The sequence below is a fragment of the Neodiprion fabricii genome, chromosome 4 (assembly GCF_021155785.1).
Source record: "Neodiprion fabricii isolate iyNeoFabr1 chromosome 4, iyNeoFabr1.1, whole genome shotgun sequence".
Classification (NCBI taxonomy): Eukaryota; Metazoa; Arthropoda; class Insecta; order Hymenoptera; family Diprionidae; genus Neodiprion; species Neodiprion fabricii.
The window spans coordinates 38,159,615-38,179,976 of record NC_060242.1 but is presented as its reverse complement, the minus strand read 5'-3'; the positions used below and the strand labels follow the sequence as shown (position 1 = coordinate 38,179,976).

The 20,362-nt window shown below is 39.2% G+C and overlaps 1 protein-coding gene across 1 annotated transcript in view; it reads right to left on the bottom strand.

The window, feature by feature from the left end:
- The window catches only part of LOC124179398 (adenylate cyclase type 6), a 97,111-nt gene that overhangs the window by 66,737 nt on the left and 10,012 nt on the right, over positions 1-20,362 (bottom strand). The window contains exons 2-4 of the mRNA XM_046563709.1: positions 17,940-18,104; positions 6,748-7,035; positions 5,055-5,213 (exon numbers count right to left, since the gene is read on the bottom strand). Of these exons, the coding sequence (XP_046419665.1) occupies positions 5,055-5,213; positions 6,748-7,035; positions 17,940-18,020 (528 nt within the window). The 5' untranslated portion in view covers positions 18,021-18,104. The remainder of the gene's footprint in view (positions 1-5,054; positions 5,214-6,747; positions 7,036-17,939; positions 18,105-20,362) is intronic.

Below are 20,362 nucleotides of genomic sequence, written 5' to 3'. Positions count from 1 at the left end.
ATTCGACGATTGTATTTATTGGGCGATGCATCGAAGCTTACGGCACTAAAAAGGATTCTCGAAACCCTTGAGGATAATTTATCGTAGATTTCCAACACGGTCGGAACGAAGTTCAGTGAAACGAACAGGCGGGAAATGAATATTGAACAAATGCAGCTTCGGTTAATTCTAAAACGGTAACATTATTTTGTTTTTTTTTTTGTTTTTTGCCTGTCCCGGTAATGGGGTGATAACGAGTCACGTGGGCCAAGGAGGTTCTTTTCACTCGAATAATGAAATTGAATTACGGTCGGTATATCGAGTCAAAAAAGTTGGCGTAGGGTGTTTTTTTCATCCCCCGGTTATCGGTCTAGGGTTCATAGAGTGGGATTAGATAAAAAACGACGTTACCTTGATGTACGGAGAAGGCTGCAATTCGCGAACAGCGAGGTGAAAAAATTGAATTCATAATTTGCCCGGCATTTTGCGCGAATTGATGAAACCTCGCTGAAGGTGAAAAAAAAAAAAAAAAAAAATTAAAAAAAGAACACGATAATCGAGAAGCTTAGAATAGTTGAAGCAAATTTGATCGAATAGAGGGATGACTGTGGCGTGACTTTTGGTGAAGTTCTGTGCTCTCATCCGGAAACATGCGTCGGCTACATTTGGTCCGAATATTGGTTCTGGGCTAATCTGTTCACGGACGGATTGGCTGTTATACAGGCCGAAGCCAATTTCGATTCATGTATGAAATCGGTTAAACCAACGGAAGACGATGAGAGAGTGCTGCGGACGTTCGCGTGTATGCATAAGCCGAATAAGCTCCCGTTTAGCCAATTTCCGAAGGGAAACGAGACCGGTTTTATAACCGCGATAGCTTGGCGAAGTTATGAACACGTGACTAAATGACTAGGCTGATCTCTGGAGACGCCCCAGGCTTCTTTAATTAAACGAGTCTCTCTCTCTCTCTCTCTCTCTCGAGGAGTCCTTGTCGGAATTACAATTAGCTCAGACTTCGGGTTAGTAATAATACGAGGTTCGCACTATAACCGGGTTCCGAAAGGTGAAAAGTCTTTACGCCTCTGACGATGCCAAAGAAATTGAAAGCTAACAGAATAATTTCAAATTTTTATCGTCTTCCTTTTTCGAGCGACAAAAGTAAATATATAAGAGGGGTTATGGTCCGATCTACCTTACCGACCGAGTATCCGAGCATTTGAGTACACGGTCGGTAAGGTAGATCGTGCACGAACCCCACTTGTACAAAAATTATTATACCCAAGTTTAACAGCAAATCGACCGAATCGCGAGGAACGAGTACGTATATTCGACTCGTGATAAATTTTAAAAAAGTAAGGCTAGGTATCAAATGCGGGCTAAAATTAGCTGCTCGAGTGAGTTTTCTGCACTTGGGATTACATTACGCGGCCGCGCACCTCGTGCTTGCTTGTCTTACTACCAAATCAGAACTTTTTGAATTCTTTTTTTAAACTTTTACCTCCGACGTGAATTTTTTAAAAGCGCGTTTTAACCAACGGAATCGTCAAACTTTTTCACGGTAAATAGGAGAAAGAAAGTCCCGCGAACCCGGTGTTTGAGGAACTCTTGCTTCGACGACCGTCGCTTTACCGTGCGAAAAACCTGATAGCTCGATATACTTGGAAAACGTTCCCTGAACGTAACCGATAAATAATAAGAAATATACGGTAGTTTTTAGATTCACCCGTCGGTTCGAAAGTTCGAGATAATTTGAATGAGAAACGATCCCGATGAATTTTAAAAACCGCCGAATCGTCGAATCGAAAATATTACGAACGTAAAATGAATATTTTGCAAGGGCGTGTTTAATACGCTATTCAGCATCGGTCGATAATAACACAGTTTCTCTTTCACTTTTTTTCATACATACGTACATATATAAAATACACAGGATATAAAATTCGATTTTATCGTAACAACTGATAAAGAAGCCGGCGGATACGTGTGAAAAAAGTTGCCTTATCATGAATAGCCTTTAGCCAAGTACAACACTCGATACCGAATCACCATGGAAACGTGTAATAATACCAGCCGGCTTTCTGTACACACCATGAGCTGCCGATGGGATGGGAAAAAAGTGCAGCATTTCACCCACAAGGAAATAATGATCGGAGATGCTGATCGTATGAATTCCAAGGATATTCAGAGGATTTTATCGTTTCCAGCGCAGCCTCAATGCTGAGTGCTGAATCAATCTAAGCGTCGTATAAAGAAGTTGCTTGATGCACACACATCGGTTGCACCCGATAATGGAATCGATAACAGATGTTGGGTTAGGTTTAATCATTGAGTTGGAAATTGAACAAGAATTTGAAAAATTTGACAAATCCTAAGACGATTGTTGTTTCTATCTTGCAAAACCTACGACCTTAAAAATGTTTCGGTTCAAGAGTGACTTCGATCGTATTACGATATCGTGTTGTAAAATGTTTGACGAGACAAGCTTGACGGCGGTTGATGAATTAAATATAGACATTTATCACCGTGACGGGAGTAAAAACTTCTTGTTTTTTTTTTTTTTTGCTTTTCAACCTTTTCTGACCCTCCGTTTTTCCTCCACTTTTCCAGCAGAATCCCTAGTGCGATACTCGTCGGTTATAGCTGGTTGGATGGGACCGAAAGGGAAGTCCTTGTACCTAGCAGAGCGAGGTGACAGGAGTGGGATGGAAACCATTGCGAACACCCAGTTGAACCCTCCGAACTTGCGGGTGAAAGTGTGTTACATAAAGCGTGCGTGTGTGAGTCTGTGGATGTGGGTGAATTTTTCATTTCCTTCGGAAGAAGCCTCTACCGTGCCTAAAGATGATATTATCCTCGCGGTGAGTTAACTCTACGCGACTCGATTCTACGACGTTAAACTCGCGTCACGTTTCAATGCCAGTCAGTCAGTCAGTCAGTGACAAAGACAGTCGGTCGAAGACGGAAAAGGAATACTGAAATCCTCCTTAATCCTCATCTCGTATGTATATTCGTGCGGTTCGATGAAAAAGCAAATTTCAATGGCGCCGCGGTTGGATCCCTTCGTTCATTTCTCTAATTTTCATCTTCCTCCTTCGAACTTGCGATCATACCAATTACCCCACATTTTTTGAAAATCTCAGCCACGAGGCCTGTGTGAAGCGGGATGATTGAAAGCGGCTTAAAATTGCAGGGGAAAACTTGACGAGTCAGTGATTTTGCGCTACCGTAGAAAAGGGGTTCTTGTATTTATAAAATGATTTCATCTCCCTCCGTGCATCCTCCGAGCGAACTTTTGCCATGAAATAATCAAGGCGTAGACGATATTTTTCTCGATCGTAACCAACGATTTCTTCTTCTTTTTATTCCTCCGGCCAACGCGCGATTCTCAGGAGTATCGGACAGATTTCATAGAAATTTCATGATCTCTGAGTGGAAGAGAAATGATTGTAAAGAGAAAAAAAAAAAAAAAAAAGAAATTAAAAACAAAATAAAATAAAAGGATAACTCAACAAATGGTCGAAGCTCGGATACGTTATGCATGAGATATTTTTCCACCGAAATCGAGGGAAGAACTTTTCGGCGGAGGCTGCGCAACGCGTTTGTCGAAAAAGTTGGGAAAGAAAGATTTAGAAACGTTCGGAGAACGGAGGGTAAACAGGGTGGGTTATTCGAAGACAGTCGAATGGCGAACTGTTGTAATCCACCCCTTTCCAATTCGCAAACTTTCCAAGTACCTACAAGGATCGAGACGGTGTTCCAAACGTACAAGGTATCGAGTATCGGAGAATAGCCGAGTAATTAATTACATCCATCTATCTTCGCCGGTTATCGACGTCAGTCGGGCATTTCCCCCGAATCGACTACAAACCCTCGAAAACCCGTTAACACAAGGATAAAAAGTACCTTAAGGATGTACCGGGTTTATACGGTCATGTTGATAAGGCGTTGAAACAAAGACGTGACGAAACAGAGCTTATAAACAGTGTCGGTGAAGCTAATCTAGCTTTGATATTCAATTAAAAACAGTTTTTCCTGATGGTAGAAAAAATTTTAAAACATTGAGATTCGACTATTCGAAACAGTAACTCATTATTTTAACGACTTTATAGAAATCTCATTATTCTGTTATCTCATTATGATTTTATTTGTAAAGAAATTCTGTCCAGATCGTCGAAGCTAAATTATGATCAACGATAACGTATTTCTTGTTCAATAGCAAGCTTAACATCTGCCAGTTATTACGATTGTATATGTATCGGATTTTTCTTCGTGTTTTTTGTATTTCTATTTTTATTTTTTACTTTGCCAACTGACGAACTCAAGAAAGGAATTCTATCGGATAATTTGTAGAGAATTCGTTTGCCAATAAAAGTAAACTAATTATCGACGGATAAAAATTTTCGAATAATGTGGTAATACTCTGTGCTTTGTTAATAACAAGGTGTTTACAATTGAAATTCAGCGTTGAAACATTTTTATCTGAATCAGCTTCATTTGCCAAATTTAACTCTCGTTCTGTTATCTTTTTGATTCCGCTCATTTTTGACCCAGCTATACGTTTCGCGCATCTTTAAAATCCTATCAATCACCGAAGAAATTATATCAACAACAATAGCAAATATCTTAAGCATTATACAATAATTCTCCAGGCCACATTGAGAAAAGAACATATTTACTGTTAAAAAACGTACATTTGGATATGATGGAACAAATGTTTTGTAAGTTATTATCATTAAATTTTTTTTCATCTGATTAATGATCGATAAAAATTTGTTAAGAGTTAAAAAATCGTATGTGGCGTAGCTAAAATCTGATGATAATAATAACGAACCATTTATTCCGCCGCAGTCAAAAATACGTAATTGTTAACAAAAAATAAACTATTTTCTCGTAGGTACGATGTCCATAGAAAGCATCAAGGCACGGAAATTGGACAATGCCGCATAGTACGGGAATTTCCGCCGGTAATTGAACCGTGTAATTTTGATCGTTAGAGGGACAATAAATTCGCGTGTCGCTGCAGCTGGTCACCAGAATTGCACCAGAGTGGTCCGTATTCAAATAGAGTATCTAACCTGGAGGTTTCTGAATCGATGAGAGGCACAGAGAGCGCTGAGAAAACGACTGAGGCCACATCGAGGCCTTCTTCGTGTCATCCCGGCGTTGACAGCTGCCTCCATGATCGCGTCCCTGTCACTTGACAGTCCGACTCCGACTTCCGATCCTCGTCCAACCTGCAACAGATCGAGATTTTGTATTAAACACAATGGCGGGTGTTTCACGGTCGAGTGAACGACCGATACGCTCGATATTGTGCCAATGAGTCAACCATGTGCTACGTCGCTTGATCGATTATCGAATTCCCCGCTGTTGCACCTTGTCGATGATGGCCAATTAGGCAAGCGTCGTCGCTTCGTGTGTCGCCACTTCCGGTCCCATTTGGAGAACTGGAGGATTGTTACGGGTCCGACAATTGTTGGTGTTGTTGTAGTAGAACGGTCGGTTAAGTCGATGAAAAAAGTCGAGATTCACACTTCCGAAAATGAAAAGCGGCTGCCGTGTTCGGTGGTTGATGACAAACAACATTTTTGAAAGAGAGAATTGAGGGAGCGGAAAACTGTGACTCTGAACCCTGTAACAATGAAACATTCAAAATCTGCCAGCGTGAAAAAGGAGCTCATGAAAATAAATGTGATCTGGAGTGTCACGTACCAACCTCCGGAAAGAGACAGGAAAGAGAGAGAGAGAGAGAGAGAGAGTGAAATAAATGTATTACTGGCGATCGTTCCAACGTTTCGAGCTGTCATCAAATATGACTGATAACCACCGGATGAAAAGAATGTAGGAAGTGAAAAAGAAGAGTAAGAAGAACAAGCAAAAAACATTTACATTGTAGGATAAACTTCTTCCACCAGCCGTGAGTACTCGTCATAATAATTCATTTTCACCTCCCCAAAAACGTGAGAGGAAACCCTGAAAAGCAAATTAGTGGCTGCGAATTTTTTCCACATTCGTAGTAACTTGGTACATATAAAAATCAACGAAAATTGGACATGTCATCAAGATAGAAACAGGCTTATAAGAGAGGTGGCAAATTTTCTCCAGCAGCATCAAACGGCTGTCCACCTATATTGGAGAGTGTGAGAGGACTTTCAATAGCTGCCGGTGAGGTATTTGAAAGTTCATTGATCGGGTCAAGACTGACAAGGAGGATATCCCAGATCGATCTCTCCGATTTCATGTCATTTGTAATATGTTACAGTAGACTAAAAACTAAGCGACACATATTTGTTTTATATGCCATTGAAGACGTTAAGGGGGTGAAACCAGCCTCCAAAGTAAGGCATGTCAAGAGGCGATACGGCTGTTTTCTTTTCAATTCAGAAAACTACATCTTTCATTTCTTGTTATGAGAAAACTTCTCCAGTTCTATTGATTTAAAAAATGCTACATTCCTGCGGGTGAAACTGTCAAATCGCCTTTTGACATGCCGCACTATGGGGGCTGGTTTCACCCCGTTAACGTGTTTAATGGCAGATAAAAAAATGACGTGTCGCTTATTTTTCACTCTACTCTAACATATTGCAAAAGAAATGGGATCGGAGATATCGACCTGGGGTACCCTTTCCTTGCGAGATAAGAGGAGCATCCCTCAGCCGAAGCATCAGTTTCGAAACGATTCTCGTCCCTCCTTTCGTCGCGGTCGAAGAGACGTGCATATCGACACAGGGCAGCGTATAACATGTGATTTCCTAAAAAACGACTCACCGTGACGATGGAAGGCCTCGGGGCTCCAGTGAAGTGTTCTATAACCTCCCAATTGGACTTCCGTACCGGAGTGTGAGGCGTCCTCGGTGTGTTTGGCGAGTGTGGCTGAGAGCCGGGTGTTCCAGGCCTCGATTGTTGGGGAGGGTCGAGAAGCAGCTCGATGGCCGGTTTCGAACCATCGGACATGGCGCCGTGCGTCACGTGTTGCCGAAGGCTGGTCCATCTCCTCGTGGTCTTGGATCCACCTCCGCCAGTCCTGCCGTGTCCAACGGCGCCCTGAAGTTCGCCCTGAATTGCAAATTCATATTTCGTACGTATAAATTAGCCACGTTTTTCTACGGGCTCGAGCCACGCGAGTATCTCGCTTGCGATCTGCCCGCGTGATACTCGAGCAATGTGTCATATACAACTCGAACATCGCGATTATGTCACGTCAAAGAGGCGGTGGTGGTTTTCGCCAATAGGGTTAGATCTACCGGTTCTGATCACCTTGGTACCCTGCTACCAGTTGTGGTCATATTTATCACGCCCAAGCCGAGGTTACCGTCACAAATGGTGTAAGGAACAAAGCGTAAACCTTGTACCAAGTATCTATACTGAAAACTTGTGCAGTCCAGACCTTCCTCCGAGTCGGAATTCAGTCGTGAATCGAGCGAATCAAGAGATTCAAGGTCAAGTTAATAAATACATGCAGAATTTTCTAAAGGCTGCCAAAACTGATACAGTGATCACAAACGGTGCACCTTATAGTACACTTTACAGAGTTTCAGCGTCGTACTTTTCCTTTGAGAGTACTTATTTCTGTTTGGTTCAACTGCAGGTCAAGAGGGAAAAAGCTGTGAATAGGAACACAGTTCGTCCATTCATCAACGTATGAACTTGCATGTCCTCCATACCTATCCTCGATGTAAACGTAGACCAAACAGATGTTGAGGGTCGGTTCAGCGGATTGCAATTGAAAAAAATTGTGATACGGATTAATCGGTTTTTCCACCCTTGGCCGAACGCTTCGACGGCGTTATTTACTTTCGATTACGTCGCAGACGAGCGAACTCTGGAGTGTAAAATCCGAAACCACAACCCTTTGACTCTCGACTGAATGGCGTTCGAGTAGCTTTTGTGGGTGTTATTTTTGTTCAGGAATCATGAACGCGCCGGTAGTATAGTTCGGTGTCGAGAATCACACAAAGTTCATGAATCCACGCAACTTTTGTGAAAAGTTGAAAGACTGCCACTTCGTACGTATCAAGTAGGTTGAACAAGAGGTCCGTGAAACGGCCGCAGCTTTACAGTGCTCGGTCTTTCAAGACTTGATATTACATTACAACTTGATCACGCTTGACTCGAGATCGGTTAAATATTCCGCGACACATGACGTTTCGCAGGAGTTTGCAGACCGGACTTGGAATTACCGGAGTGCAAGTGGCTTGGATGTATATCCCCTAACCCAGCATGTGGTTATTTCTGCAAATCAATATAATACACAACGGACAAACTCACTGAGCATAGTATCATCCGTGTAGAATCCGCTGTTATTCCAGCATTCGCATTAAGCAACAGTGTGGTATATTTCGCGACCTAACAATGTAACAATTGTCGGTTTTTCATCATCCTTTTTGAGGATCAGCGACGGTGACAAAGGGCTTGGAGAACACGGGATCACACGTGTCGTCCTGGAATTTGGAATACCACGGGAATTTCACCCGCTGTAAGTGCTTCGGTTTATCTCGAGAGTATGAGGACAAGGATGGATGCACGGCTTGATCAAGCAGCATCCGCTCGAGAGAGAGATAGAGATGGAGAGAGTGTCTCGAAAGCATTCCTAGGTGATGAAATCAACGCTGCTTCGCAACGGTTCTCGCTGGATATGTCGGGCGTGGGTGTATGGAAACCCTGAGGATTTCCGATGTGTATGCATACGTGTATACGTACATCTCGTGTATAAGGCACAGTACCTGCCTACAACCTAGAAGTAATATCGAGCAATGTATCACAGCGGAGAAGGCTTTTAGTCGAATTCCATGCCCCGCTAGGTTGCGTTCTTGCGTTTTGTGCCAGTGTGGCGTGGCAGTGCGAAACAGCTGTAGTATGTACGATGTATGTACACTTGGGGACAATGAATCTGAGGCGGGTAATTTTTTACACTAGACAGTTACGTTGGCAACACAGAGAAACCTGCAGCGCCATAGTCGGCCGAACGGCGAACAAACTCAGTCTCAATAAACGTAACATAACCCATGACCGTCGAATCTAACCTGAAAATACCGCGGGGATAATGACTTGTTAGATTGACGGGTATTCTAAGGTTAGATTCGACGGTCATGGGTTATGTTACGTTTATTGAGACTGAGTTTGTTTCGCGCTCAGCCGACTGTGGCGCTGCAGGTTTCTCTGTGTTGCCAACGTAACTGTCTAGTGTAAAAAATTACCCGTTTCAGATTCATTGTCCCCAAGTGTACATACTCGCATACATCCAAGCTCCGTTATGTAAGATGTGATACGGAATTAGGGTTTGTGCTTTAAAGAAGTTGATGCCGGGTCGTAAAATGGAAAAAAATATCGGGTGAATTTGCGTTAAGACTGTGAAAAGAACGAACTATTTTATCAAAACGCTGAGTAGTGTCCTAGTCGATTTCGACGTTGTCGTATATATCTCCAAATATCGAAGTCCACGTATCCCAAACCCGAAAAAGAGCTTGACAGCCCAAAGCTATACACAATTCTGAACAAAAAGACTTCAATGATTTTTCACTTTACGTAGAAATAAAGAAATTGCATGAATTTTACGAATTTACTTTTGCGATTTCGTGCGATTTCTACGAGAAAGGTTGCATCTTTGGAAGTATTGCTTAAATGAGATGCCCGACTGTTTCGTGGACCATACCCGTCATTATATGTTCTAATTATGCTCAGTTATTTTATTTATTTAGAAACAGATTCTTGAGCAGAGTGACATTTTGGAATTTTTTTTCCTCACTGCCGAATATGCGCGTGTATCAGTTATAACCTTATGCTTGACAAACGATGGATTAAACTCCTGTGACAGCGGATGTCTGACTGGAACTTTTCCGACGGCTCCTTTTTCCAAATCCAAACTCGATATCGCACGGATGTCGTAATCCGATTTTTCCGTCTTTCTTTTTACTCGTGTTCTTTTTTCTTCTTTTCCATTTGCTAGGCAATTTTATATCACTGGAAATCGATGCCATCGAGTTTAAATATTTCTTACTTTCCAAATTGCGGTACGAACGAATTAAACGATTTCCTCCATAAATTTGAGGAAAAAATTGATCGAGACGAAATGTAAGTAGTTTTGGTAGGAAAAAATGTCAAAGCTGCGGGCGATTTTATACCGTAAAGCCGCAATGCTTTGCGTGATAGCGTGATGAAAACGAATAAAATACTTTCAATAAAATTCGCGCGAGTTGCCCGTGAGACTGCAGTAAATTTTCACCCAACGTAAGTTACACTCGCGTCAAAGATAATAACTTACGTAAGGAGGCAGTCACTCGGAATGTCCTTTCCAACAGCTGTAAATAGAATCAGGTTACTTTGCTCACCCTCGGTGCAGTCTTGCAGAGTTTAGGTTCTCGGGCTTCGGCCCAAGAGGACTAGTTGGCAAATATAACGCACACGAGCCGATCAAAACCTCGCCCAAAATAACCATACAATTTTTCTTTTTTTTTTCTTTCGAAGACATTCTAACACTCGAGCATCACTGTACACTAAAAAAAAAATCTGCTCGTAACGACCAACATTTAGTCCTTGCAAAGAGATTCCAGGGTTTATATACATCTGACCACATATTATTTTTACACAACCAAAACGTTTAGTTGATTTTATAGAGCGCAGAAAACGACATGTTTTGATGATGCCTAAGAAAATGTTTAGCATCACAACCCCATAGATTTTGTTCTGATTGCGAAATCAGATTTACCCAGTGAAATTATTTTGTAAGGATTGAAAATTGATTGATCAATCGTTGTAACCGAGAAAACTATCGTTTCATTGTAATTTATGCTAGACGAATCAAGTGCCACATCGAACAACGACGAAGAAATATCCCATTGCGAATCGACTGGCTGACTGAACGGTGTTCGACCACGAATGATTCAGTTTTGCTGATTATACTAGACGAACGGCTGCAGTCCCTCCTGATAACTGTTCGTCTCACTTCTCTTGCGAGAAAGGATTTTCAACGCGTTGCAGAGAGTATTTTGCCACTTTGACAAATAATTTTACAGATTAACGATGTAACGTGTTACTTGATAGCGGCAATCAATTAGTAGCTCTCATGGTTTCGTAAATTTGACTAATCTTTATCCACCGAATAGATTTAGAGAATTGCGTGACGCGATTTAGTCGAATCTACCAGAGGATATTCAATATTTTGATAATACCATGAGAAAAGTATTATATCATTAAATTGACGAAATTAAAATCGAGATTTCGTATTTATAAGTGTATTTTATTGAATCAAATTTCTTTGCAATACCGAAACAATTGTTTCATCAATTTTGGTATTTACAACGAAATATTGTGTCTCCACGAGAAAATTTTCTAAAAAATGCGTCTACAAATTGATTATTTAGAAAAAAAAAAAAAAAAAAAACAACGAGTTTTCTCCGAGTGTAGAAACGGCAAATACATTTCACGAAATGTTGCATAAAAGATATGTTACACACAAAATTATTTCGAGTCGTGTTCCACAATAACATAACCGATCCGTAAAGTGAAACTGAATGTATCGGCGTAAAGATTTCGATTTAAAATCGAGTATTGTGTGACATAAAAGAGACGTTTTTCAATTTCCTTTTCCAGGCACACTGAAATTCCGTCTCTTTTCCAAACACACGTAGTCGCTGCAGTATCGTACGGATCTGCGCGTTATATCGCACAGGCATATTACGAAGATAGTAAAACGTGACTGACGCGATGTAATCCTGCCTGACAACGAAGGCTCTTCTCACTTATCGCAGGAGATTCGAGCAACATATTTCATTCTCTGCGCGTACCCATCCGGCTATACTTTGAGCTGTGCATGGTGAATGCATTTTTCTACAACGGCGTCCCTCTTCGATTCACCGGCGACTTTAAGTAAAGGCGTAAGCTCCGCGGCGTAATCTTTCTACGCGTACAAAAGACCCGCCATCCAGGTTTCCCCTTTCACAGCGGTAACATCAAGACGTCACGTTATCAGGGAAGCTGGACGGATATTTCACCCTCTTATTCTCAAAATCCGTTCAATCTCGCCTCCCTGCGGCCTTTAAGTTACGGCTGACTTTAATACGGGGTCGCAGAGAATCGCCGTTTTAACCGATTCGAAAATTCTTTTTCGTTTCAGTCTTTAAATATTCCTTCCGTACAGAAATTTTTCTGTTACTTTTCTGCAAGCATCGATCGAAAATTTCCAAACATTTTTTTACATCGGTATGGATTTCATCGATTCGGTCTGCAAGATAGAAAATTTTATGGATCACTCTTACATATTTCTATAAAGAATTTCGGCTAATACGATACGCGTATAAATAGCTCATAATTTTTAAGAGAAAATTTCCCGACTCAAAGACGATGTTGTATAACAAGAAACAGGTTTTCCTCGATGTTCCCCGGGGGTTTTTACGATTCACCGTGAAATTTGATTCTACGTATGATAAAATTCGATACCTATCGGCGTACACGAAACGGGAGTTAAAAAGAAAGGGAAAACAAGGGTCCACGAGAAATTTAAGATATTTAGAAAGAAAAAAAAAAAAAAAAACAAACCAACAACGGGAGCGGAATTTCGTAGCAAAGGAAAACAGGGCCCGGAAGAAAAGGAAAGAGGAAAAGGAGATTGGAATCGAAGTGCCGAGGGCGTTTACAGACCTCGTATTGCGTCGCGTTATCTCATGCATTTCTAATCGCCTCGAAGCCCTATATCGCCAACGCGTAAGACAACATCTCGAATATTGTATCGCGTGTCTGACTAAAGACGGACTTTTGCTACTTGCGAGTGAGCCGGGAATGGAAGGCAGAAGTGAAAGCACGTGCGAGTGAGTGTTTAATCGTAAGCTTGAGAGGCGCGCTCAAAGTTCCGAAAGTGGAAAGTTCCGAATAGCGTAACTCCGGCAAGTCAAAGTTCCGAAAGTGCAGAAATTACAAAATTTGAATGTCTGAAAATTTTTACTTATGCCTTACCGTACAAAATATACAGTTCTCTTAAGGGGGTATTCTAGTGTAGAAATTTGAAAAAATCGATTTTTTTTTTTTTTATATTTTCAAAGCTTAACCTTTCAAGAATGTGTCCTTAAAAGGACAAGTCAAAATTTCAATTATTTTCAGAGATATAGCTATTTTAGTGACACGTCTTCAATACTGGCTCGGCTGGAACGAATTTTACTCGAAACTTTAAACGCGTTTTTCTCAAAACTACATTTTTCAAAACGGTTGACATGATTTCTCAAGTTCTATTGAACCGATTTACTTGAAATTTGGTGAGAATCTTCTCAATACATGTCTCTATCGCACGAATTATTATTATAACGAAATAATAATTTTTACTATTTTTTAAAAATTCAGAAACGTCCAAAAAAGTCAAAAAAAAACGTATTATTTTTTCGGACAGCCGTAATTTGGCAAAAAAAATTTTTTTTTCGACTTTTTTTTAGTTAGTACGATAGCTGCATTTATGTAGATTAATAATCTTTTTTTTTTTTTTTCTGATTTTGAAAATACTTGCAATCGTGACAACATTGGCGCGCCATTTTTTTTGTACCCCCCACTTCAACAACTCATAGCACTTTCAATTTTGTATTTTTTGACTTGTTTTTTTTTTTTTTTGTAATCGTGAAATAATAATAAACGCCTGATAAAAAAAATGGATGGTAAAAATATTTTTTGTTTTTTGTTTATAGCACTTCAAAAAACACCGCAAATTCATGCCTCTACACTAGAATACCCCCTTAAAATATTTACATTTTTCACCGATAACAGAAAAATATTGTTCTAGATAAAAAAAAGGAAATTAGTCTTCTTACTGCAATTAGTCAAATCTAGTACGTTTTACTGTTCTTTTTGATCGCAGTCACTTGCATTACGTACATTTCCCATCGATTGTTGTGACGATGGAACACTGATATAAAAATAAATTACCATCGAGGTATTGTTTAATTCAAAAAGTGCAGTGAGCTGAAGAAAAAAATTAACACGCTGCACAGAATACAGAAAAAATTTGACATCGATTACTGTAATTCAACTAAATATAGCTGCTTGTACTAAATTTTCTTCCGATCTCAACAATATTCAAACTCTTATCTTAAGTACACCAAATTCATTAGAATTTTTTATCAGTTCTGTATCAAACAAAATTCTCCTCAGTGAATTACATCACGCATGGTAGTATATTTATTTAATCTCTCTAATGTTGAACCGGGAAACGCGGACTTTGTTATCCACGTCAGATGGGATTTTCCTAACTTCACGTTATTAAAGTTTAGCTGCTTCAAGAGAAGGCTTGAAAGCGGCGGCCTGAACGGATAAATTCAGAGGGAAAACATTGAAAACAAAATCGCTGTACAATCTCGATATTCTGTCGGCAAAAAAAAAAAAATTCAACATTCGCTATAAATGAGTACGAAATGCAATGTCTCGTTTTGTTTGTTTTTTTTTTTTGGAAAATTGTCCTTGATAAACAAATTGGTATTTCTCACTCCATAGAAGCCAATATTCAAAATCGATTCGGTGTTTCGTTCAAATTAAAAGAAATATTGGTAAGAACGAGAATATTGAAGATAAAAGAATTTCCGACGGTTTCCTGGATCATCCTTGCGAATTTCTGCAAACGCATCGGCACGCGGATAAGAGAGTTGTTATTTTTAAAGGAACGAAATTGCAGACTGGGATTTACATAATATCAACGCAACGGTTATAAAGTTTGCTTTCACCATCCCCGTTATCTATAAATCAGGCGTATGCGTGTATTAACGTTATGCATATGTACACAACATTTTTTTATCCTAAAAAATATCGTAACTAATTATGAAATAAACGAGCTTTGTATATAACTTTTTTTTTTCGCTTTTCCACGGTCTCCCCTTTTATCTATAAATAAAATAAAACGACCATCGACGATCGTAAACACCGGCAACGCGTCTTTCAAATTTCACGTCGCAGGTGTTAAACCTTGTGGAAAAGCAAAACATTAAAAATCGTCCTGACGCTGTAAAAGTTGTGCTAAAATTTTACTACTGATGTAAAAAGTAACATAAAAAAAAAAAAAAAAAAACTACCAATAAAAATCATGGTTACAATTGTATCGGGAAAATCGAATAGGAATGAAAGAAAAAAAAAAAACAAACAAAAAACGCCATCGGACATCAGTTTTGCGTTCGTCGGACGGTTTTTCGTAAAATTTTTTGGATCAAGTTTTTGAATTCACATTTCCCGCGTTATAAGTTAAAACTTTTATTACATTCACGAGTTTTTCATCCCGTTTATTTTTCATCGCGCGTTAAATTCTATTCCTACCAAAACGCTTGATACTCGGTCGTAAGAGAGTGAAAAAAAAAAAAAAAAAAAATTGTTGAAAAAACTTCCCCTCCTTTATCTGTCTTTCTTCGGAAAATGTACAGCTCCGCAAGTGTTTATCGGGCTTGAACGAGACGTTTATCATCGGTAACGATTCAGGTGTATATAATACATACATGTAATACACCGAAAGTTGGGTAAATCCATCGACCCGCATAAATAAATAGCCTGGATCTGTGAAATTCCGTTGTATATGATTTACGACCGATCGATCACACCGGCGTAATATTTTATTTAGGTACAAGTTATAACACGTGGCTTAGAGTAACATAATTTTCATTCCGATGATTTTCACTCTTTTCCCCAACTCTTGTAGCAGACCTCTACATTCAACGGGGCGGGGTTGAAGTTACGAATTTGAAAAGTTCCGAAAGCGCCGAATTCCGAATTATTACGCGGCGAAACTTGAAGTTAACAAATTAAACTTTGACGAAACAAGAAAGTTTCGAAAGGTCGGAAAACCGACGGGTCAATTTTCCGAAATGCAAAATTTCGAAAAACGAAGTATCGATGGAGTAAAATTCCAAAAATTAAAATACACTCACACAGCGAAGTTTACTCAACGAACGGTTGTGAAAAATCGGAAAGACCGAATATCAGAATTACCAGGATTACGAACGTAAAAATATCGAAAATTCAAAACGAAGATAGTTCAAAGCGGTGAAATTTCAACAAGCCAGAAATTCACGGAACTGAAAATCTTCGTTCGTTCGAAATTTCGATGTTTCGGATTTTTAAATTTCCCAAACTTTGACTTCTTCCCTTCATGTTTCGCCGTAGAAAAATTCGATAGAATTCGGAATTTGGCGCTTCGGCCATTCGGCCCATCCTGCTTAAACCGCGTAATGATAGTTTATGAACGGCAAACGGACACTCGCGGACGATTTATGGTATAATCGTGAATTACAATTACGTCGACAACGCAGCCGCATAATCACACCGGTTCAGTTGACCCCGAATCACCTTATAATTCCGCATCAGTTTCACTCGAACGATTATTTACGCGTGAGGGGATAAATTTCGCATGGAATGCCTCATACGTTTACATGCATAACGCCCGAGGCCTTTGGTTGTATTTGAAAATCATCCGATTTATTTCGCAGTGTTTCTGGGTTTATATTCTTGCGTTCGTACGTCCGTTGATGGTAAATATTTGACTTTGGTTGTTGAACAAAATACGTAGACATGGCGAAACAAGCAAAATGTTACACGCTCGCAATTGGCAGAATTGAAACAATGCCTGAAGGGTTCTTTTCAATACGTCCGTGATAACAACTCCGAACGTGCATCGATGCGTAAATGCAGGGATATTCGGAGTTCGCAACGTCTGAAAAATTTGCAAATTCATTGTAGAATAAAGGAAAAATGGCGAACTTTCTCTCACCGAAATAAGATGGCTTATAGAATTATCTCACGAATGACGTTCTCTCTATCTATCCTGTATGCTCACTCAACTATTCGTACTTAGGTATTGATTATTTCTTGACGCAAAGAAAGGAAAAGAAAAGGAATAAGCCACCTCCTTGGGTACATACACCGATGAATAAACGAAGGAAAGAACAGAGAGGAAATAACGTGAGAATTTCAGGTCAGAGCTGACTAAAGTTGCGGGAAGAAACTCGACGAGTCTTGTTCATTGTTTTCTCTTTTTCCATTTATAATTATGAGTATGCAGTCAATTTTTATACATCGCGGTGCGAAATTAGTCCTGTCAAAATTTTTACCGAAAATTTTCATTTCGAATTATCGTTAAAACGGTAATTTATTCATTATTTTAATTTTTTTTTTCTCCTCAAACAAATCTAATAATCGAAAAAAGCTTTTTTGGTAAGTAATTATTCAATAAGCTTGAATTTCATGTTTTTTTTTTTTATTCAAATTATTATTCGCTCACCGGAATAAATTATAATTCGAATCCTGTTCACGCATTAACTTTTTTCTAAATGTTTTAATTAACGTTTACTTCGTGGGTCGAAAAACGGCTGTATGTATGTATGTACATAAGTTATGTATGTACAGGTACAGGTGCTCGAATATCTGCCTTGCGAAGAGCGAGGAAATTCTTTCAAGCGTTAAGTAACGCATAGTAAAGATTCTTGTAATAGATTTTTCGATTAATTTTTTTTTTTTTTTGTTTTCTCGTCTTATTTCATTATTTTCTTATTATCATAAAAAGCGAAGAGAAAATAATTATTCAATTACAGCGTCGAATGCAGGGAGTGAAGAGAAAAAAGTGCTCGATTAGCTGTGTATAATACAATCGAAGAGAGAGAATAGAAATAGAAAAAAAAAAAGAAGAAATTGCATCACCAAGCTTCATTTTTTATTTTTGTTCTTCATAATTAATCGCAATAACTACATATAATGTCTGAAATAATTATTTATAATACAACGAACAAATTAGCTCGAATGTTCGCTTAATTTCGGTTCGGAAGTTCAGTTCGGTTACGTTAAATTAAATTCGAGTATTCGCAAAACTGATCCAAATACCAGCGAAAAGTTTTTAACACCGAGCTTAAACATTCCTGTACGAGTAAATGAAGTTCGATGAGTTTGAAAATTATTAATTTCTCTCCGGTATGATTCGCCCGAGGTTTGCATAAATAATAGAATAATCGTCTAACCTGATGGCTTCTTCGGCTGCCCCGAAGACTCAATCTCTTGGTCCATTCTCGCTTCGGAAAATCTGCTCCAACTTTATCCATCTTCAAATCCAACGAGCAGAAGCCGTCACTGGCCTCTAAAATTCTCGTTCGCTACTTCATGGCTGTTTTTTTTTTTTTTGAATTCTGTAAAAAAAAAAATTGCGTAAGAATTTTTTACACACTTATCGAAGTGGCGCTTTTTTCTATTGCGTGCTATTTTTGAAATTTTTATTTTATTCTTACGGTGAAAATTGCAGGGTGAGGGTGAAAATGTGGAAAGATTAGAAAATTGAATGGTCTCAAAATCGAATTTCAAAAAACGCAGAAATCCCTTTCATAGAATTTTAAAATGTATCAAGTCGAATGTAAATTTATGTGAAACAGAAAAAAAAATATTCCGGCTCATTTTGGCTTTTCTGTAGTTCGACTCACTTATTCATTATGCTAAAATTCCATGCGAAATAGTTCTTCGCGTCTTTGAAAATTCGACAATGCGCGAACTCAAATATTTTCTAATATATTTCTACATTTTTATCACCTCGGAAAATCGCACAACTGATCAAACTTCTCCTCCATTTTAATTTTAATTAGTCTTTCAATTTCATTCCCCGCCCGAATAAGTCGGAACCAATTACAGCTCGTCATTTTCCACCCAATCATTGATTCAAACGTCGAAAAAATCCGACGTCGTTGTTGTCGGCAGGCGGGGGGGAAAAATCCGAGCTGAGATTGCAGAGCCCCTAATTGATTCACTCCTCTCGTTACAAGAGAAAGCTCCCAGTGCCGTCGTAACAACGCCTCACGGTTCAGAGGCTTTTCAGAAACACCTGTTGTTCGCCACGTGACACGATCATCAACGAACGGCTCAGAAGGACTCCGAGTTTCTCCCCTAATTCCATTCACCTCCCTTAAATTTAGCTATTTCCAACTTTGTCTTTCTTTATTCTCTCCTCGACTCATCTTCAACTACAATATACTACGGAAATGATTTCTTGACCTTTACTCACACAACAATACACTATATTGCGCAACAAGGAGGCAAACTCGATCTTTTCTGGCCGAGCGTAACTTCGGAATACGAGTCGTTAGTGAGCCGAAGACGAATATTGCAAATAAACGAGGTGATAATACCGAATTTTCCTCCTTTGCGTTGCACGCTATTATTTACATATAACAAGAGTATGTCACGCGTATTTTCACGCAGCACGAATTTGAGGTTAGGGTAGCGTAATGTCGGATTTTTTCGCGACGGCGCACGCGCGAAGTGCGGAAAATACCCATTTCAACTCTTGGGACTTAAAAGTCGTATTTTCTGTACTCCGCGCATGCGCATTAGCAGACTCACTCTACCTTCGTAAAAACGGGTAGTTTGTGCACGGTTAAAACGCGTAAAATATTCTCCCGTTGTATAAATTCATTTGACACACTTTCTGTGGAAAAAAATCACCACGCGAATTATAAATCGAAAGCTGTATAACTATGCGACCTTTCTTTTTCTTATTTCTTTATTTTGCTTTCAGTGCACGGTTTAATTTCCGTCGCCCCTTAAATCGCCTCTAATTCCCACTTCGTCACTTTGGTTTTCACGCGAAACAGGGTGCGCCGCGTAATGCGACGTGTCGTGTTATTCACTGGCATTCTATGTTATAGGTACGTACCATTATATACGCAATCAAAATATCGCGTTTAAACGCGGCAATTATTGTTGGTCTGTTATGCTGTTACGATGATTAATTTATATAGAAAGAGAGAGACAGAGAGAGAGAGAGTGAGAGAAAACAACATAAAACAACGTGACACGTCGTCTAACGTTTCTCCCTGTGATATGAATTATTGTGTACCGCAATATTCTGTGAAATTTATTGTTCCCCTTTCGGTTTAAATTTTTTCCCACATTTCATTTATTGTGTTACGCATTTTCCTCAATAATTAAACGAGAAGGAAATGAAAAAAAAAGTTTAAAACACAAATTAGCCGATTACATACGTTCGAATAATTTTTTTTTTTCATATCCACACAAACTACTCGTATTTGTGTATCTTGAATTATACCGATATTTTATTGCGACGATCATTTTGTTAAACAAAAAAATACATCATACAAGATAAAGAGTTTGACAATACACAGGAAAAAATTTTCGTCTTGTGATATTTTATCGGCGTGTCGTTTTTATTGTTAGATTAATATAACCATTCTGGCCAAACATGTTTTATTGCGTACACTGCGTTTCATTGCAAACTTCATTATACGTTAATTCGGATATCCGGAAATCGGATTACGATGATCACAACAATATAAGCGTTGACATATTGGCGTAACGACGGATGCGATGGATTGAATCATCAGTTAGATAATATAACGCATCGGTGACGCCGAAACGATCGCTGTTAACGTTTTTTTTT